The sequence below is a fragment of the Haemaphysalis longicornis genome, unplaced genomic scaffold, assembly GCF_048455015.1.
Source record: "Haemaphysalis longicornis isolate Haplotype H1 unplaced genomic scaffold, Haemaphysalis longicornis Haplotype H1 scaffold_6, whole genome shotgun sequence".
NCBI classification, from domain to species: domain Eukaryota; kingdom Metazoa; phylum Arthropoda; class Arachnida; order Ixodida; family Ixodidae; genus Haemaphysalis; species Haemaphysalis longicornis.
In genome coordinates, this window is record NW_027526407.1 from 119816693 (window position 1) to 119838907 (window position 22215).

General features: G+C 48.6%; 1 protein-coding gene across 1 annotated transcript in view; it reads left to right on the forward strand.

Moving 5' to 3' along the window:
- The first annotated feature begins 382 nt into the window (after positions 1–382).
- LOC144141916 (uncharacterized) overlaps positions 383–22215 on the forward strand; it is a 153802-nt gene continuing 131969 nt past the window's right edge. The window contains exon 1 of the mRNA XM_077673379.1: positions 383–505. Coding sequence (XP_077529505.1) covers positions 389–505 — 117 coding nt within the window. The 5' untranslated portion in view covers positions 383–388. The remainder of the gene's footprint in view (positions 506–22215) is intronic.

Consider the following 22215-nt stretch of genomic DNA (forward strand, 5'->3'; position numbering starts at 1 on the left):
GCCCAACCTTTATCAGCTATCTATTTCACGTGAGGATACCATGATAGGTTGGACGTAATATTCGTTATCGTCGATGGTTTATAAGCCTGGGTAGTGCTACACTCATTTCCTTCAAGTATTATTGGAGACGCTGGCCCGCATTTTCTAGTAAATTGAAATTTTATTTCAGCGATGCGAAAAGAGCACTTAAAAGAGTCAGAAGGCCAAAAAAAACTTTAAAATGCTTTCTCATGTGCAGAGCTCAAGCGCAGCACCTGGCCAATCCATCTTTAGTTCCGTGGCACGTCAAAAATGGGTGTTGCATTAACAAACCCAGCAGGACAAACAACTACCTTTCCACGGCTTATATAAAGAGCTTTACTTCGTGGGGACAGCTAAGCTATCCACGATGTGGACGGTGCTGTTACTCACAATGTGCCACTGCCCTGCATCAGCCGCTCCAGGAAAATTTTGGGATTTTGTCCAACCATTTACCAAGTTAAGACAAGAGGTTGACCTTGAGCAAGTATGTGATACTTTTACTTTTTTAAGTTAGCCTAATGCATAGGACCTCCGTAAATTTTTTTACGGAGGTCCGTAAAACGCCAAAGGTTTGGCATGTCTGTCTGTCTCTCTGTCTCTCTGTTTGTCTGTCTGTCTGTCTGTCTGTCTCTCTGCCTGTCGGTAGAATAGCGAGCCATGCAAAAACGCAAAAATTGCTGAAAATAAAGAAAGAATGCTGTATAGTAATGTAATCAAATAATTTGCGTTCTGTGAAGCTCAGCGACTTGAAACAGTTTTGCTTGGTCGATCGATGTTTTCGCCTTTCCATATTGGGCAATATCTTAAGATTTTGGCACAAGTGTTTCAGCTTTGGTGTTGCACTCATTTTGTTTCTGTTTTGTAGGGCTTATTTTTACTGAAGACAGGCTTCACCTGTACTCGTGTTTCTGTGGGGAAAGATTCTTTCATTTTTTGCTAGTGGTCTTTAAAATACGAGTTGTTTTTTTCCGAAATGACACAAATATTTCTAAAAGCAGAGTAGCGCGCACCACCGTGCAGTCGCTGAGCACACGAGCAGTTCCTCAGATGCAGCAGTTATGCTCCTTCATTGAGCAGGTTAAATTGAATGCTGGGCACAAAATTCGCATTAGGGAGTGTAATAATTATTATTATCTGCCTTTGTTGTTCATATTAAGGTAGTTGTGCCGGAGTTCAAAATTTGACTAATTCTTCGTGAATGACGGAAGTTGACTTTGAGCACATTGGGTTGCCGGGAAAAAAGTTCTGTTTACATAAACGTTTTTTGTTTCAGTTTTTTTGCGGAAGGAATTTTGGTGTTTGTTTTAACGCTTTATGTTAAACTCGTACGACACCCGTGTCATTTTCACCAAGCCCAAGTGCTTCTTATCAACGAAGGTGATCGATATAACTTGCAGATAACGTGTCAACTTATGATGACGGCTTGATTTTTATGGCACAAGGCCAACTGGGACAAAGAGCGCCACATCAGTGGTTAGGTATGAGGAGTGAAGTATAAAACACGGAACTCACTCAAAAGGAACGAAAGATCTGTGGAGGACAATCGTAGTGGACTGTGTACAGGGCTACTGTTGATTATGCATGTTAGGAAATGAGGTTAAAAAACTTCACATCTAACAAATACTTAAAAACACGATTAGGGGAAACTATAGCTTCGCCACAAAAAACAAGAATTTGTGGAGAATGTCTTGTCTCAAGAGTTGGGGAAATTGTTTGCGTCGTGTTGTGTCGAGTTCCTAGCAATAAATGAGTGTGTGAGCTACGGATAGGGCCTCTCTGCACCTGCTACACAGGGGTCTTGAAGATCCCGTTAGCAGATAAGAGTACGTTGCATGTGTGTGCCCTATCCGTAGCCGAGCAAAGGCAACTTTTGTGTATCTGTTGCGTGTGTTGGTAGTGTACGATCCCAATTGAGGTTTTATTAAGTGTAGTTGGTTGTCTGTCTGTTCACTCCAGTGTGTTTGCCATGTTTAGCGAAGGTGTTGTCTGATGTGTGGGTTGATGTCAGGAGAGGGTACTGTTGTTATGTCAACCGTGTCTTGAAGTGCAGCACGGGCAGCCATTTTATCCACAACCTCATTTCCAGTGATTCCTTATTATTGACGTGTAATCCAGCATATAGTAATTTCAAGGTTTGAGGTGCATGCAGATCTAATGGCATAAAAGCAAGAATAATTATATACTTTTTAAATTGTATCCCAGAGGCCTAAGCCCGTACAACACTAAGGGAGTCCGTGTACACAACAGACTTTGATATTTGGTGTTTGATAATCTGATGAAAAATCAATAATATTCTATACACTTCTGCTGTAATAATACTGTTAGGGACATTCATCGTATTGCAGACCCGACAGTTCTCTCCGTGCGCCGCACAAGACGCAACAGTGGCTGTCTTTGATGCGAAGGTGTAAAATTCTACGCATCGGTGCTTGTCCTGTAGAAACAAGACATGTTGCAGAATTGCAATGCTTGGTGCCCTGCTTTTACCGAGTTGAGAAAACGACACATCACATGACAGAGAGTCAAGACTCCAAGGGGGCATAAAATGAAAGATGGGTGTCTTGTGTATGTCTATAACGAAAACCTTGAGCTCAGAAGCTTCATCTTTCACCCTAAGTGAGAAAAAACAAGAAATGAATGAGCTATTGTGTGGATGTATCAAAAGAGTACAAATAAAAGGATGGTTAGTCACAGCCATGACTTTTAAGGCATACAGCAAGTCCGCGCGTCTCCTCTGGTGGTGCCGGAACCACTTTTTGATCTTGACACAGAGGCTCAGGACGGGGCTACGGCAAAAAGCACCACATGCATGGCGAAGCCCTAGATGCAGCACTGGCTTGAGCATTTTTAGTGCCGTTTTGGTTGCAGGCCTATGAAGAACACTCTATAGTCGAAACGAAACCCCTCTAGGCTGGTAAAAATACATAAGAGGAGTTGCTTGTCCTTTCCATAGACTGGTGACAAGAGATTTTAAGAATGCCAATAGCCTTTAAATATTTATCTTTCCGTTGTTTAATGTGAGAGATGAACGTATGTTTTTCTTCCAACACCACACATAAAACTCGTGTTCCTTCCTCAAAGGAATCGAACCGCCATTACGGTAACGTCTGTGCCTGGAAGGATTCGACGCTTCTTCGAAAACAATTTACAGGAATGTTTTTCTGGGTTAAGTTTCAAACCATTTACTTTTGACCAGCTGGCTAGTTTTTTCACACAAAGTTGTACTTCACGCTCACAGATGGACATATTGCATGATTTAAAAGACACCTGGATGTCGCCCACTTACATTAAATAAAAAATTATAGGTGGAAATGCCTTCCCAAGAGAGTTGATCTTGACTATGAACAGAGTGCAGCTTAGTACTCCGCCTTGCGGAACGGCGTTTCCTTCCGCATAAACCCTTGAGAGTGCGCTACCAACTCTAACACGAAATGTTCTTTCGGACAAATAACTACAAAGACCCCACTAACTAACCAGAGACCCCAAATGACGTCGGCTGTTTATTGTTAGAGGAGTGTTCTGCAGAACCATGACACTTGGCTGATTAGCATACAGTGTCTCGCATACATCGTCACAATTTTTAAGGAGGCCTCTGCAGTTCCGTTGGATTACGTTTTCTCTGCCCATTATGAAGCGTTTGGAGCCAGTGGACTATGTTGTTTCTGTATCGTCTTTCGGAGCTTGAACTCTCGGAGGGGTTTTTCGGCCTCTCTAAAGGTTTTTTATGAATTGGCGTATTCCCGGAAGGTTGTGGCCATTAGTAAACCGGGGTTGCCAGTGTTGCTCTGGTGAGGAAGTGCGTTACCGGTAGTGGTCACCTGGGTAAGGCGACCCCAAGCCTCATTCTGCAATTTTTAAACACGCTATTTTTTTTAATGCCTTCGGCAATTTCCAAAACCAGGATTCGAAGCACTCTCGTTCTGCACCCGAGCTGACTGCTCTACCTCTATGGCACCTCTGCACCCCCGCACGCCGTGCCGCTGCATGAGAAAGCATAGATTATGAGAAAGCATTTGATACGTTCGAAACCTCAGCAGTCATTCAGGCAATATAGAAGCAGGGTGTAGACGAGCATTATAAAACACTAGAAGGTATTTCAATCGGTCCACAGCTACAATTACCCTTCATAAGCAGAGCAGTAAGATATCTATAAGGAAGGGCGTCAGACAAGGAGACACAAATTTTTAATGTTATTCACAGAGTGTTTACAAGAGGTATTCAGAACATTTTATTGGGAACAGGTCAGAGCAAGGATTAATGGAGAATACCTCAGTAATCTCAGATTTGCTCGTCATGTTGCCTTGCTAAGTAACTCAGGGGACGAATTGCCAAGCATGCTTTCCGCTCTAAACAAACTGAGTAGAACCATGGGCCTGATTTTATAATACAGAAAACAAATTTTGATTAATGACCTCGGGACAGCCCAGCGGTTTCAGATAGGTAGCCAGGCAGTGGAAGTGGTAAGCGAATATATCGACTTGGCTAACTTGGGACCCGAGATCTCAACCATGAGGTAGAGACAATTCGGGTTATAAGAATGGGGTGGAGTGTATTGGGCAGGCATTCTCCAATAATAAATGGCAGCCTACTATTTTCCCTGAAGAAAGTGTATGACAGCTGCATCTTACCGGTGCTCACCTACAGGGCACCAACATGGAGGTTCACTAAGAGGGTTCAACTTAAATTCAGGACAACCCAGTGAGCAGTGAAACGGAAGATGATAGGCGTTAACAACAAAGGAGCCCTAAATAGGCTTCTGAATGTGAAGATTTCAAAATCGCAATCGCAAGAGTACTTCTTCACGACAACGTATACCAAATAGTACACCTCTGCGTAAAGCTGGGGCCGCACAAACACGCAACAAAGATGCTTTCTTTCTTCCTTGGTCGCCTACCGCTTCCTTGAGGCTTCAATTCCGCGCTCTTACGTGCGACAGACCGCTTGTGACGCACCAGTGGGATGCACGAAGCTCTCAACAGTACGGCTGCGCTATTGTTGGGCCCTGGTAAATGAATGCTGTAGCCAAACAGCGTTCCCGGCTCGTGGGGAAACGCGGTTCCACTCAGCGCTCCTGCACCGGCGGCACGGCGTATGCACCCGCGGCACGGACAAATGTCGATCGTCGCCATCCTTTACGCGAGCTTAGCTGAGTTTGTAGATATAGCACGTCGTTTACAAGGTATGATTAAGGTTGAAAAACATAGAGCGTCTCTGCGGGCACAAATGCCCGCTACGCGCGCGACCGCGGCAAGCATCTGCCTGCACGGTCGACAAGCAGCCCACTGTGCGGTGTATGCACGATACGGCATACACCGACTTGTAACCGCCCGCCAGAGCGGCACTATTGCTGAAAATCTGTTTGAAAATAGATGAAAGTGGGTGATAGTGCAGTCAAACATTGCGCGGGGAATCGTCGTCGTCGCGGCCTCGAAAAGGCTCGGAGACCCTTTCGCAGACCTCGCTGCGACGAGTTCACCGCGACAGCGCCGCATGCCGAAACGCTTGCGAGCCGCTATAGTGGTCGTTGGCAATCTTAAATTATTGTCGTTAGCGAGAATGTTGCGTTTGTACGCCCCCTATCTTGCCTTCAAACGCTCGTTTGTGCTAGTTTCCGCCAACGCGGCCACGGCTGGTGTGAGGAGCCGTTCGATGCTGGCCGGCCACCGACAGATCCCGCGGAGCGTTAGCGGATGTAGTAGGTGTAGCTTGGCCGTCGTCTGCTAAAAAATAAGCGTGGCGTACCGCCGAGCGGAGCCAATGGCGGCGCGCTGGTGTTCGCCTGGTTGGTGACGTTTCCGCTTCCACAGTGCTTTGGAAGGGCGGTGAAAGAGGAAATGCCCCAGGCCTTCTTGCGGGCCCTTGAATAACTCGGCTAATACTGAACGCTTTTAAACCATTTTTGCGGCAGGAAGTTCTTTGGATAGTACTCTAACGATTGCGCACGTAAAATCGCAACCTTTGGGGCCCTGTTTAGGGCCCCTTTAAGGTACAAGGAGACAGCGGAGTGGGTCAGGGAACTAACGCGTGTAAAGACATAGTAGTAGAAATTAAGATGAAATGGAGGTGGGCAGGACATGCAATTCGATGGCAAGATAAGCGCTGGTCGTTAAGGCAACAAAGTGGATCCCAAGAAAGGCAAGCTTGGCAGGCGGTGGCAAAACGTGAGATGGGCAGATGAGACCCAGAAGTTTTCGGCGATAAATTGGTCGCAGTTAGCACTGAACCGCGATAATCGGCGTTTAATAGGAGACCTCTTTGCCGTGCAGTGGGCGTAGATAGGCTGGTAATAATGACAACGATGATGTTGATGATGATGAGTACAGGTTTTGATGAAGGGACCCTTTCCTTAGGCTGCGAAGCAGATAGGAAGGGTATGGCATTTATATCATCATCGGATACCGGGGAGCGCCTGGTGGACCTTACCACCTGGACTTTGCAGCCATTAAGGTGCTCTTCGTTTGATCCGCGACCGCCGAGGGTGTCAGGAGCGCGCCGCGTGGCACAGGTGGTGCGGCGGGGCTGGGAACTGCCCCGGGGGCCCCCGTCCTTAGCTCCTCCGGGCCCTCGCATGTGATTTGGGCAGGTTGAAAGGAAACAATGGATCCTCAACAGACGTGGGTGCCACCACAGCCTAGGGTAGCTTAGCGGGCGGTTTGGGGGCGGGACGGGCCGCCAGAGCCAAACCGAGGGGGTCGGGAGCTTACCAGGTCAGCTTCGGAGTACACGGTTCTCGCCTAAACCAGACGCCGCTCGACCCACCGGCGACCTGCATCACCGTTTTCCCAGTGGGAAAGAGGCGAACCTCTTTCACGCCTCTGGAAAGATTTTTTTACTGAGTTTGACATTTATGATCATCCTTTATTGATGGAACTTTTGAAAATTTCGGGAAAATGCCGCGTGCGTACATTGACAGTTTGCACAGGTGTAGGTGGTGGAATCACAGTTTTCTGTGGGGTGTTCCCGTTCGAAGCATTTCGCACAGGTTTTCGCAAATTTGGCACAGCATTTCGCCCAGAAGTTGTACCGTGCCCAAACCGCTGGCAATTAACGCAGCGGAACTGGTAAGGTATGTAGGGATGTACTCCACACCTAATAAAAACAGCATTGGTGATTTGAAGAAGTTTTTATTTATTGATTTTCAAGAATATGTGCTTTGATGGTATTTCTACATTGTCACGACAGTTGGTTGTTGCCCTTACAGCTGTAATGCCTTGATGCTTCCCTCCTTCCAGAAGGTCGGCCTCTGTTTCGAATAGCAGATCTGTCTCAGATATCACACCCTGCGAGCTGTAGAGGCTGCGATGTGGTGTGACACAGATGTCCAGATCTGCCATGCGGGTCTGGGTCAGGATATTTGTGACTGGCTGCTGCATCTTGACTTCAAGCCACAGTCTGCGTATTCGTAATTTTTTTTGCTTCGGAAGATTTCTCAATGATTCCTGAAAAAACTTCGAGGCGATGAATACATATTGGGCGGACACGGCGTTTGATTTATCTACTCATTCAATGACCAAAAAACGGGGATAGTTGTCAGCTTTCAGGATGTTGATGGTTGGCAGGAATGGGAAAAAACTTCCGTGTGCCCCCTTTTCAGGGACCGGTCGCGTTTTAAGGTGGAGTTTTGAGTTATCCATTCCACATACAAAAAGCAGGGGAAGGAGGTTCTTAGTTCGATCGGGTTACCCTGACACCGAGAGAGGTCCTGAAACTCTCTGCCTGGAAAACAGACAGGAATCCCCACTGCCGGAGCTTCACATGGGCTCCGATGGCCATGTTGCGTAGATTCTAACCCTCCGGGTATAAAGCCATCACCATTCCCGGCTGGAGCTTATGCTTGGGGGCTGGATGTCCTCGGTGTTGCCAATACTATCACCAAGATTACTCAAGGTGCCCCGTGCGGGTGCCAGCCAAAATGTTTCTGGAAGGTCTGTAAATATTTGTCTCAAGAAAAAGTACAACACCATATTAAAAATGATTTCTCTTGGAGGAAAAGGGGCTACTAACAGGTGGTTCATTTCACCGGATAATCTTGGGAATCTGAAAATTATGGTAGGTCTTCCGCTCACGCAAAAAACCTGAATTGCAAAGTCGTTGGAGGTGAGCATTGCGGACACATAGTTTCCGTATAATTTTTATTTGCACAGTTTCAGTGATAGTCATCGTTATTATACGCATCCTGTCGGTTGTCGTCTACTTCGTAGCGAGCGGTGAAGGCCAAATCACCCTCAGCATTGTAGACTTATACCAGCTCTTCATCTTCCACTGGAGGCCGCGATGCCAGCTTTTGTAAAACGTCTTGGGAAGTATTAGCACAGTTGTAGGCATGCCTGCAATTATCCATTATGGGTTCTAGAGAATGCGGCTGCTGCGGTGACCTCTCCCAAACAGGTTGTTTTTTCAACTATGGCATTCGCACCGAAGGTTTTTATTTACATCTGTGGTAGCGCGTGCCGCTAGCATTGTAGTTTTTTGATAGACGCACTGCGCGAGCCGGCATTCCTGGTGGTAGCCGCGAGGCATATGCTCACGATGGCTCGCCAATTTCTAGTCCTCTTGGTTTTTTTCTCGCTACACTTGTTTTTTTGGAAGCCACTGCGCATTCTTTGGACGCTAGGCAGCCGCCACGAGGCCCGTGATTACGAGCCTACGCGCTTTTCTGGTATTTTTTCCTGCAACGGCGAAATTATGGTTTGCACTTGAGCTCCGCTGTTATAAATCTCTTACTAGAAGAAGAGGAACCGAAATCGGGAGATCTAACAAACTTAGGAGCACCGTGCCGGCTGCTGTAATGAGCGGGGATGATGCTGAAGGGGACTATAATACACCGGCAGGAACATTTCGATAGGAGAGTGTAATAACTGATAATGATGATGCTGTTTGAAGGATAATGGCGTAAGGCCAGCTAGGGCAAAGAGCCACAACAAAGTGGTTTGGTGAAGAGATGACAACTAAAACTGGTTAGGGGACCTCAAATAAAATCAAATAAAGTATATGAGAACGGCTGGTGTAAAGGGCCAGGATGAAGACCAAGTGTGGGTAAAAGATAAATAAGGTGGCTGGTGTATAGGACCAGGGGTAAAACTATGGGTGGTATGAGATGAGCTGTACGAATTGAACTTCTCAAAGAAACTTGAAGGTGCGCTGGACAGAAAACGTGGCATCGTCTCCTAAAAAGCATAAGGAATGTAATAGAATATGTTGTCTGTAGAGTTCTCTGAAGTGTTTGGGTCGTGTAATGTCGAGTGCCTTGCATTCAATGAGGATGTGTATAACAGATAGGCCCTCCCCACACCTGCTACACAAGGGTCTTGGAGATCCCGTGAGCAGGTGCGAGTGCGGTACATGTGTATGGCCTATCCGTGACCTAGCTAAGGTAACTTCAAAGTACCTGTTGTGAGTCAGTAGTGTATTGTCCCAAGTGTGGTTTTCTTACGTGTAGTTTGTTGTCTCTCTGTTCGGTTCAATCTGCTTGCCAAGTTTACGGAGGTGTAGTATAATGTGTGGCTTGTGGTCTGTGTAAGGTACTGTTGTTATGCCTACTATGTTTCGGAGTGCAGCACTGGCGGCCATTTCATCCGCAAGTTCATTTCCAGCAATGCCAGAGTGGCCTGGCACCCAAAACACAGTCACCCCAAGGTTTGACGAATACGCTAGCATACATAATTTGAGGACAAAAATAACGAGACAGTTTTTCGATGACTTTCCGGATGATAATGCACGGATGACGCTGAGCGAATCTGTGTAGATGATGGATTTTGGAATATGATGTTCATTAATGTAACTTATAACCAGAAAAATGCCGTATGCCTCTGCCGTAAATATACTTGTCTTTACATTCATGGTTCTACATGCTTCAACATTGGGGTCATGCACGGCACAAGACAGTGCAGTGAACGTTTTAGATGCATCACTGAAAAATTCTGCAGCCCTGTATTTGTCCTGAAGATACAGGAAATAATGCAAAATTCTAGTCCTTGGTGTCCTCTTCCTATTGTACTGAACAAAAGACAAGTGGCACGACACAGGATGGAGATGCCATGGTGTTACAAGACCAGTGTGAGATGATTTGGATGTATCTAAGAAGGAGACCTCATGAATCACCTCGTCCCTCACTCTATGCGAGAAAGGAACAGAAATTGATGGACGGTTTAAAAAGAGTTTATTTGTGGATGTGTCAATAAAAACCAGTTTAAAGGGATGGTTTTTTATTGATGAAATTTTGGAGGCATATAGAAGGTCAACATATGTTCGCTGGTACGCTTAGTACCATTTGTCGCACTATGCCTAAAGACTGTAGACAGGACTGGTACGGAATGTCCCACAAGACAAGCGAAGCCCCATATCAAGCACTGCGTCTAGCATTTTCAGTGCTGTTTTTGTGGCTGACCAATTCACAACACTTCCGTAGTCCAACCGTGACCCTACCAACGCGGCATAAAAGCGAAGCAGAAGATGTTTGTCTGCACTGTATGATTGGTGGGACGGGACTTTTGGAATTTTCATTTTTAGGCATTTTTGTTTGAGTCGTTTTATGTGGGGTATGAACGTGAGTTTCTGGTCAAACACCACACCCAAAAACATGTTGTCTGCTTTTACTGGAATGGAATTACAATTGAGTTCCATGTAGGGATCGGGCAGGATGCCCCGCCCTTTTGAGAATACAACGCAGGTGCTTTTAGAAGGATTAGGTTTAAATCCATTTTCATCTGCCCAGCGAGAAATCTTCTTTACCCACCGCTGGACCTGACGTTCACAAATGCATATGTTACATGATTTGAAAGATATTGGAACGTCATCTACATACATCAAGCAGGAGATGGTTGGCGACAGTGCCTTTCGGAGAGATTTCATCTTTACTATAAACAAGGTGCAGCTCAAAACACCACTTTGAGGCACACCATTTTCCTGCACGTGAATCTTTGATAGTGCTGACCCAACTCTGACATGAAATGTTCGTGAAGACATGTAACTAGAGTGTTGAGCATGTTACCGGAGATACCAAAAGATTTCAGGTCTCTTAGAATGCCGTGTTCCATGCCGTATCATAAACCTTTTCAATGTTGAAAAATACTGTCATGCAGTATTTCTTATGAATGAATGTATCCTTATTTTAGGCCTTTAGAGAAACCAGTTGATCATTTGTGCATCGCCCCGCCCGGAAGCCTGCCTGGCAACTCTCGAGAAGACCGTTGTACTCTAGAAAGTACACGAGGCTCCTATTGATTATCTTCTCGAGCAGCTTGCACACGCAGCTTGTTAGAGCGATGGTACAATAACTAGCAGGGGAGAAAAGCCCTCTTTCAGAAAAGCCACTAAGATGGCCTCCTTCCAAAACCCTGGAAGGTTCCCCGAAACCATATTTTGTTGTAGAGGTGCAACAGTGTTTCGAGTGTGTCGGCGTGTAAGTGTTGTATGATTGTGTACGTAATGTTGTCTCCACCTAGAGCGGAAGGCTTACAAGTACTGAGAGCCAGCTTCAGCTCATGAAGTGTAAAGCGGGAGTTATAGGAGGTGTTTGAATTATTATTATCCCACAAGGACATCTTTTCACTAGATGTTTTGTATTTCATGAAAGTGTTTGTCTAGTGTGCCGAGCTGGACACGTGTTGGAAGTGTTGTACAAGTGTGTTGGCCTGATCTTTGACTGTGTCCCCTGTTGTGCTCACCAGGGGCAGGCTGTGTGTCGGTTGTCCCTTGAGTTTGTGTATACGTGTCCATACTTTGCGTGTGCCTGTGTATGAGTTTATAGATGTCAGGAAGGCTTGCCAACTCTCCCTTTTTGCATCACGGCGCACGCGCTTTCCGAGTCCTTTTGTCCGTTTGAAGGATAAAAGGTTATCAGAACCCGGGGTACCGGCGAAGGACATCCAACGCCTTGTTCTGGGCCACCTGCTGTCCTCATTCTACCAGGGCCTCATTGGGTTGCGTGGGGCACCGGAGGCCTGGGGAATAGACATGTTGGCGGCGTTGAGAAAGTGCGCCGTGAGTAGTTGGGTCGCCTCTTCTACGTGTAGGTGCTTTATGGATGTGTAGTGTAGTTTAGATGTTTCTGTTAATGTACTCCAGTTTGCTCTTCCCTCACAGAAAGTTTTATGAGAGGGGGAAGTGTTTGTACCTTTTCCTATGTAAGTCAATTTGGTGGGGAAGTGATCAATACTAAGTAAGTTTGTGTCCACATGTCACTCATGAAATTGGAAAAAAACTGCAGAGCCAAGAGCCAAGTCAAGATGTTAATAACTGTTTTGTCCTATGTTATAATATGTAACTTGGTTTTTGTTAAAAAGGCGTGCTCCCGATGATGTTAGAAGTTTTTCAATTAGGCGACCCCGGGCATCTGTTCGGGAAGATCCCCAGATTGAACTACGCGCATTGAGATCGCCTAAGACTAAGTACGGTTCAGGTACCTGGTCTATCAGTGCCTCAAAATCAGTTTTGGACAGTTTATAATCCGGAGGGATGTAGAGGGAGCATACCCATATTAACCTATCAAAAATATTTGTTTGAATCGCAACAGCTTCCTACATGGTGTTTAGGTGGACGGTATGAGACGCTAGGGATTTTCGGGCTAGTATGGCCATACCACCTGATGAATAAGTGCAAGTGTGCTGTCTTTTCGAAATACCAAATAGCTATTCAAGAGGTTGGTATGTTTACTATTTAGGTGTGTTTCCTGGAGACACATGAGACTTGGCCGATGTGAATGAAGTATCTGGTACACTTCATCTAGATTGCGGATAAGGCCCCTACAGTTCCATTGAATGATGTTGTCTGTTCCCATTATTTACAATTAAGAATGACTAGAATGTGTATGTGTTCATGTGTCGTCTTTCGGAGCTCTTTTTGATTGGGCTTTTTAGGCCTTTCTGTATGCTTGGAAGTCGGTGGCCGCTCCTTGCGCTGCGTTGCAGGCAGGAACGGGTGGACATTCATTTCGTCATCAGATGTCCGAGGGGTGCCCGTCGGACCGCGCCCCCCGGACTTGGCCCCCTTTCGGGAGCCCTTCATTTGAGCCGCCACCGCCGAGGGCGTTCGGAGGGCCAGAGGTGGCACGGGCGGTGCGGTAGCTCTCGGAGTCGGTGTGGGGCCCGCGGTGTCCATCCCCTCGGCCCCCTTCAACGCACTGGAGGGCGGGGAGAGAGGCGGGAGCTGCACCGGTCCCGACAGATGTGGTTTGCATCACAACCGCTGCTGCGTCAGCAAGCGGCGTGGGGCCGGGTTGGGCTGCGTGAGGCAACCCGATGGGGGCGGGGGGGTCAAGGTCAGACTCGCTGAACTGGGTCCCTGTGCACAACAGACGCCGCTCCGCCCCCCGGCGAGCTGCGTCGGCGAACCTCCCCAGGGGAAAGAGGCGAACCTTTTTCGCGCCTCTGGGAAGGTGATGTTTTCAATTACCTTAACAAATATGATCTCCTTCTCCTGCTTAAACTTCTCAGATTTTCGAGAGTAGGTGGCACGGGGTCCCTGGCAGTTGGAGCAGGTGTGGGTTGATGATGGACAATTATCAGACTGGTGATCAGGCAGGGCGCACTTTGCGCAGGTCAGACGGCCACTAAAGGAGTTGGTTCTGTGCCTGAACCGCTGGCACTTAAAGCAGCGGCGCGCGTTCGGAATTGAAGGACAAATGGAGCCTGAAATGAAGCCTGCGTTGATATGTTCGGGAAGCGATGAGCGGTTGAACGTCAGGGTAATATGTTTCGTGGGGATTTGTTATCATCCCTGCGTATCGTGATGCGGTGCACGGCTGTGGCGCGCTGATCCTTTAAACCTTAAAGAAGGCCAGCATCTGGCTTGTTATGGAGATCTGGCTCAGAGATCAAACCCTGCGAGCTTTTCAGGCTGCGGTGGGGTGTGACCTTGATGTCAAGATCCACCATTTTCGTCTGACCAAGAAGTGTGGTTGCCTGCTGCTGGTTTTTTACATCAAGAAGGACTTCACCTGTGCGTTGTTTTATGACCTTGTAGGTTTTCCCAATTATTCTTTAGGGTATTTTGTAATAAAAAATACTGATTGTGAAGCAAGAGGCCGGGCTGTGGCAATAGATTTGATAACGAGGAAACGAGAATAGTTCACGGTTGGTTTGTTGACAAGACAGTTATTGAGAGAGGTGGCAATGAAACTTCGGTGCGGCCGCTTTTCAGGGACCGATCATGTTTGGTGGGGGAGGGGGGGTTAGAAAATATCATATAGCATAGTATAAAACCAGGGAGACGGGTGTACTTTCTTCGTCATCCTTACGCTGATACCTGAAGAGGTCCAGGAGCTCCCTGCCTGATAAACAGACAGGGAGCCCACTTGCCGGAGCTTGACCTGGGCTCCGACGGCCACAATTTGAGGTTTCTACCATTCACTTTAAAACTCATTACCACGGTCGGTTACAGCGTGAGTATGGGGGCTCAGGGTCCGCGGTGTCGCCAATACCATCACCAAGATTGCTCAAGGTGCCCCATGCGGGGAAGGTTGAATAATTGCCTGACTATATCCTATTCTTATGAAACTTGAATATACTACAATCGTAAGGTCTTTGAAACAGCCAGTATTGCGCCGCCCCTTTTCAGGCCGTTTTGATCACATTGTAAAATGAAAAAGAACAGTAAATATATTTTGTGGGGAGAAATTTCAGGACGCTGCCACATATCTGTTAGAGCTATGATATTGGCATTAGCCGTGGTAACCGTGCAACAAAGAGTATTGCGCTTTCCAGGATTGCTCTGTAATATGTGTAAACAATCGCACGTGATTTATCTTCCAGTGCCCATCGTGTTTTCCTAGCTTTCATCGGTCGGCACGGTGTTCTTTGGCGGTTATCAGGCAGTTGCGTCTGGACGTGGCGTGTTATGCTGTCAGTTGCACGTTCCAACAAGTAATATTTTTAGTGCACACCACATTAGCACCACCAAAACGCTTGAGGAGCTACTGGCGAAAGTGTTAAAAGGAGGGCGGCACTTGTTGCTATGGCGTCATCTCCCAGCGCATCGCCTCGGCTCGGGTGTCTGTCTGAATACCCCTCAGACGTTTGCAAAGCGTAGCCGCCAAGGTGCCCTCTCCGTCTGCCCCTTCCGGGACACGCTCGTCCTTTGTTCATGGTTCATAAGAACCGAACCACGTGACATTTGCGCGAGGCGTTGAACCACAATTTGCAATTACATACAAGGCGGAGGCGCGGCAATGCGGGACAACGGCAGAGCAGCGCGCACCGTCGTGCGGTCGCTGTACACACGATCAGTACCTCTAATTGAGCAGCTGTGCTTTTTCATCCAGCAGGTTTGATTTAACGCTTAGCAATAATTTCGCATTAGGGAGTACAGTAATTGTTAGCTGCTTTTGTTATTGTAAGCTAGTTGGGCCGGAGTTGAACATTTGACTAATTCTTCGCGAATGCCGGAAGTACACTTTGAGCACAATGGATTCCCGGGGAAAAAATTCTGTTTACATAGACGTTTTCGGCTCAAGTTTTCTTAATGGAATTTTGGTGTTTGTTTTAACGTTTTAATGTTAAACTCGTACGATATCCGGGTCATTTTCACCAAGTCAAAGGGCTTCTAATCATTGAAGGTGATCGATACCGTTTGCAGATAACCTGTAAACTACACCTGCCAGAACGTTTCTTGTGCAGGCAGAAAATTCGTGAAATACAATCATGAAATACAACGGAAAATCAGATTATTACCAAGCATCCGCGCGAAATGTTCAGAAATACGTGATTCCAGACAGTGAAGATGTTGTTGGAAATCACGGCAAGGAGGTAGAAGTGGTCCCTTCAACAAACCTCTCGAATCATCATCATTGTACATAGGGTTCCATCCTGCCACATTAAAGCGGCGGCTCCCGTTCGTGTCCCGGCTCGGTCCTTTTCACTACATTTGGTGCCGAATCCCAAGGGAAAACGAGAGGCTCCCACCGACGTGGGCAACGAGCGACGGCGACGACGAGTTTCTTCTAGAAACGGTCGCCCATGCCACGTCGTCCTTCTCGGAACCGCACCCAGGGGGACAACGCGCGGACCGAGATACCTACCAAGCGAGTAAGCCGGACTTTGTTGCTTAGCAATGGACCGGCTGAAGGCGACACGCGCTGCGAGGCGAGCCCAAGCGACAAAAATTTCGACCGAAGCGACAGCGCTCATTGGGAACGGCTGCTCTGACCGGTTCGCGCTCCGAAAGGTGCTGGACAAGCTCATGGCTAGCCGCGAGGAGCTTAGCAAGATCGATGCCCAGGTCGAGGACACGATTCCTGTTGAGGAGCTAGAAAGGGAGTACGAGTCGGCAGCGCATTACAACGACCAGACGCTCGAGTCTCTGACTCACCTTACGTACCCGAGGATCTAACCGTCAGCAGCACGGCGCAACCTGCCCCCTCGGCTGCGATTAACACTCCACAGGCCCCAGCGACGGTTCCATGCCAGATCTCTGGACCCTGTCTGCCCATGCTCACCATCAAGCCCTTTCATGGAGACGTGTGTAGCTGGATATCGTTTTGGGAGCAATTCAACGGCTCAGTCCACACCAACCAGGCTCTAACCATCACCGACAGCTTTCACTACCTCCGAAACTACCTGGAAGGTGACGCAGCAGCTGCCATTGCCGGACTGCCAACAACGGAGGCGTGCTATGAAAGTGCCGTCCAGCTGCTGAAGAACAGGTTCGGCGACAAGGGCCGTATCATACAGCGGCATTTTCGAAACCTCCGCGAGCTACGGCACGTGACGTCTCTCTCGGAGGAGAGGGAGCTGCGCAGAATTTACGAATGCGTCCAGCTGAATGTTCGCTGCCCCAACGTTCTACACGTCTCAGCGAGCAGCTTCTCGGCGATGCTGTACGACCTTTTGCTCGAGGTCTTACCAGAAGACATCATCGTAGCGTTTCACCGACACATCCGCCTCCAAGAGAAATCAACGGCCACGGCATCGTCTTCTGGTGAAGCAAACGTGACGACATGTCACCAACTGGAGCACGTTTTGTGGTACTTACAAATTGAGCTCTAGGCGAGAGAGCGAAGTGCTCCAGTGGAAACTTCCGTAGACTCAAGCGACCCTCTACAAAGTAACGGCCAGTCAACGTCGGCTCCGCACGCCTCTCAAGCATCAATGACCGAAAGGAACGAGTGCTTCTTTTGCAAATCGGCGAAGCACACTATTGAAGCATGCTACGCTTCTCTGAGCATTTCAGAAAAGAGGAAGCGGCTGGCAAAATCTATGCGGTGCTATCGCTGTACGAGGACGGGCCATCGATCAAAAGAGTGCCGACGAAAGGTAAGGTGTTTGACGTGCAAGGGGAAGGCTACAAAACCTCACCGACAGCCGGGATGTGAAGCATCCGATGCTACTTCCAAGTAGACATTGCTTTACCGAACTTGTGTTTGCGGATGCCCATCATCGAGTCATGCACGGAGGAGTGACGGCAATGATAAACAGCGTACGAGAGCGATTTTGGGTCCCAAGAGCACGACAAGCGGCGAAGAAAGTAATCAATCGATCGGTGCTATGCGCCCGGTTTCGCATTAAACCCATCGTGTCGGCGTATCTACCACTTCCCAACTGCACTGTAAAGAAGGCGAAACCATTCGACACTACAGGACTTCATTTCGCCAGACCATTGTATGCGAGGTCGTCAGAGGGCTCCGACAGAAAGCTGTACATCGTACTTTTCACGTGTACCGTAACAAGAGCATTGCACTTCGAGCTGGTCTCGGATATGTCCTCACCTGCATTCCTGTTGGCTTTCCGGCGCTTCATTGCGAGAAGGGGGCTCCCAAGCACAATTTATTCCGATAATGCCCTAACCTTCAAGAGAACGTCTCGGGAGCTACAAAGACTGTGTAAAGTGATAAAACAAGACGACTTCCAGGATTTAATTGCGAATCAGAGAATTAATTAGAAGTTCATAGTTGAAGTGGCCCCATGGTGGGCAGGCTGGTGGGAAAGGTTCGTCGGAACCGCGAAAACAGCACTCCCCAAAGTTTTAGGGCGAAGCTGCCTCTGCTCGGAAGAACTTTCAACCATTCTGATTGAGATTAAAGCGGTTCGTAATTCACGGCCACTCACATACAGTGAGAATGACGCAAGCGATCCTGTAGCCATCACGCCAGCACACTTCTTAGTTGGTCAGCCACTGACTACGTTACCTGAAGCAATGACGAAGTCGAACGAGATGAGTACGCACATTCTGCGTACAAAACAAGAGCACGATCGCCCAATCGACCCGGACATTCCTGCGGAGTATGTAGACTCCAAAATGCTTCAACTTTGGGAAGCATATTCCAGTCTCGAGCGACGGTGGAAGCGTCACAAACACCGCCATCGCCTCCGCCGAAAGTTAAATTTACTTCGGCAGGAAATCACGAAACATGCAACCTATCTGGCCAGCACCAGCTGGATCCAACTATGCGACGATATGAGGGGCAAGCTTTCCATGCGTCGCACATGGGCATTACTCCGTCATCTCCGCGATCCCCCAAAATCCCGAACGCATCAACACACGCGTATAACCCAGCTTCTCCATGGTTTAAACCTGTCCCAAGAGCCCATCCTTCGACAGATCCACGCTACATACATCCCGAAGCCATTTCCTTCTGACTCCACTTCCATTTTCTGCACCGGCACCCCTAATTCGGAGCTAGATGCTGAAATTACGCGAGAGGAGGTAGAGGCAGCATTACGCGCCCTTCGACGGCAAACGGCTCCCGGCCCGGACAAAATCTCGAATAAAATTCTTCGCTATCTGGATGACATATCTAAGACCACCTCACCCAATTCTTCAATACACACTGGAACGCTGGTACACTACCTCGTAGTTGGAAACACTCCGATATCACTTTGATTCCCAAGCCAGCCAAACCTCTCGCACTGCCCAATCTACGACCAATCTCGCTCACCTCCTGTCTCGGAAAACGTTTCGAACACGTCATTCATAATCGGCTATCCTCGCACCTTGAAGAACATTCCCTCTTTCCCCCCAACCTCATAGGCTTCCGCCCCGGACTGTCCACACAGGACGCCCTTCTGCAAATCCACCATGATATTCTACAACACCCCCCACCAGAGACTATGCGGCAATCCTCGCCTTAGATCTCCATAAGGCGTTTGATCAGGTAGGGCACTCCGCCATTCTTAGCTCCATCAACACACTGCACCTAGGCGAGCGAACATACACCTACATTCGCAATTTCCTCACTGATCGCACCGCCACTCTCCGACTGGGCACCGTCAAATCAAACATTTTCGACATGCCCAACAGAGGCACCCCCCAAGGGGCCGTTTTTTCGCCTCTACTATTCAATCTCTCCATGCTCCCTCTTGCGAATGCTCTAGAAAATTTACCCTCCCTCCAATCGACAATATACGCGGACGACATTACACTTTGGGTCACGCAAGGCAGCGACGCCCACATAGAGGTCACCCTCTCAGCAGGTGCTGCCACAGTCTCCCGGCTTGCTGCACAAGCAGGCTTGACTTGCTCGGCGTCTAAATCAGCACTCCTACTCCTTCCTCCACCTAGAATTAGACCCACTCCCCTGACCACCATTCACGTAATGCTGGACGGACAACCAATCCCCCGGGTCTCCCAGCTTCGCCTTCTAGGCATGCATCTCTAAGCCAACAGGCGCAGCACAGACACCATACATCTCTTGCGCACTCACACCATCCAGACTATTGGTCTCATTAAACGTATCACGTCTAGGAAACATGGGCTAACGGAATTAGAACGGCTGCGAATTGTGCAGTGCTTCCTGGTGAGCCGTTTTTGCTATCACCTCCCGTACGCACAGCTCACCCCCTCTCAACGTACCTCCGTCGATGCTTACTTCGGAGAGCCTATCGCTCCGTGCTGCTACTGCCCCCCCACGCACCCACCCAACGACTCCTCGCGCTTGGTATACATAATACCATAGACGAACTAATCGAAGCCCATCGCATGGCCCAGCTTACGCGCCTTTCCCAGACCCCGGCTGGTCGGCAGATCCTCGATCGAATTCATGCCAAATCCCCGCTTATACTAGATCCTCCAGCTCACATCCCCCGGCTTCTCCGCGGGCGTCTCCACATTAAGCCGATCCCGCGAAATATGCATCCAGCTTACCACCGCGGACGCCGTCTAGCCCGAGCCCAAGCACACGTCTCCCGCTACCCTCTCTCTAAGCATACTCTCTATGTAGACGCAGCGGCCTACCCCACCCATCCTGCCTTCGCACTCGCTTCTCCAACAATCCCTCAGGCTTCAGCTACAGCGCCACCACCACCTCGGTAACTGCGGAAGAGGCAGCCATTGCCTTTGCCCTAACTCAATTACCTACCCCCCAGATCATTTTATCTGACTCCCAAACTGCCATACGAAATTGCAAAAAGGGCGTCATTTCCACAGCTGCCCTCAAAATTCTTCTTCAGAATCCCCCTGCGCACCCCGTGATGCTGCTGTGGACTCCGGCCCACACCGGCGTAGGTTGTAACGAGACGGCACACCAACACGCCCGAGCTTTGATATCCCGGGCTCCCGTTTCTTTTACGCCTACACACGGCATCCCCGAAATGTCCCATGCGTACCTACTTACGTACAGGGACATAACTCAACATTACCGCCTCCTACGCAGGAATCTACCTCCCCCGCACCCTTCACTTACTCCGCCGGCAGCGCACATGTTGCGGCTCTTACAAACCCACACTTTCCCACACCGCACTCTCCTTATGCACACTCACCCACACCAATTCACCTCCCCTCACTGCCCCTCATGTGGCGCGCTGGACAATATCTTCCACTCGCTCTGTGAGTGTCCGCGCGACGCCTTCCCCTCTTTTCCCTCAACTTCTCACTGGGAGCAGGCTCTGGGGAGCTCTGACCTCGCAACGCAAGAAGCCGTCACGGACAGATCCCTGGACGTCGCGGGGGCCCTTTGGGCCTCCGCCACCCCCCTACCCTGAACCCAGTGTAAAATAAAGTGGCTCTACTACTACTACTACACGATGGAAATGACTATCGCCGGCGCCTTCAACATCGACAGAAAATGATGGAAGATTTTTGGAAGCGATGGAAACATGAATACTTGTTGCGGCTACCATCAGCGCATCGCTCGCCCACGCATCGCTCAACAAATTTAAAGGTCGGCGACATTGTGCTGGTAGACGTTCCTAGGACGTCCAAGTTATTCTGGCAACTAGCCCGGGTTCACGACGTGTACCCAGGCACTGACGGATTGGTTCAAGCCTGTTCAGGGCGGTTGCCAGGAGGCAAGCTCATCAAGAGGCCAGTACAGAAGCTACGTCGTCTAGAACTGGATCCCGCCACACTTGAGGCCCCGGAGGATGTTGGAGACTAGCGGGCGACGAAGAAGAAACCGTGCGCTCGAGCAGAGCGTCACTACTATCATTATCATTGTAACTAAGTCATCGCCATTAAAAGGGTCGTTCGATCAGCGGTCCCACGGCTTCGTTTCCTGGCGGCGTACCCACAACGAGGTGTCCGATCCACAACAGATGGGTAATGATAATGCCGACTGTGTACCTAATGGCCACCACTTCGGTGCTGTTATGAGCACGGGATTTGGTTTTTCCTTCTGCAGCATCTAATATATTCTGCACAATTCCAATTTTTTTCTATGCTTTCCAAATCGCGCTTGAAGAATTTCGCATCCGCCACCGACTCAGCCTGACTCTTTGACTATTGCACATTGCTTGTCAACATCTTTCAGAAGATGTACTTTACCAATAAATGGCTCAAAAGTTTCATCGGGTGACATTTTGGGTGCAGTAAAGCCTGTGAATAGATACAAGGAATCCAGTTACTCTTGACATTGCCAGATTGCTGTACCAAGAACGTCATCTAAAATATGTGGCGAAATTTCAGACAATACAGGTAGGTGCAAGACAAGGATCCCGGCTTGTTTTAGCGCGCAATGACGACATTTCACGCTCGACAGCAGGAGCGACGGGGTGTGTCATTGGTCCTGCGCTGCCCCTCCCATCCTCTGAAGGTATAGCTACGCCCGCAACTATTTAAACTGACTTCCGGTACTGAGAATAAAATTTGCAAAGGCGCGGCATAGAAGGCCGTATGTCATAACGAAGGCAGACGTTGAAAGGAACCGCGTTCTCTAGATGTCTGATTTGCATGCGTTTTCGCCAGAAGCAGCTGTATCCCAGTGATTTCCACGTATGACAAAGACGGCGCCAACCAATGCACCCTTAACGCACATAAACTCGGCAA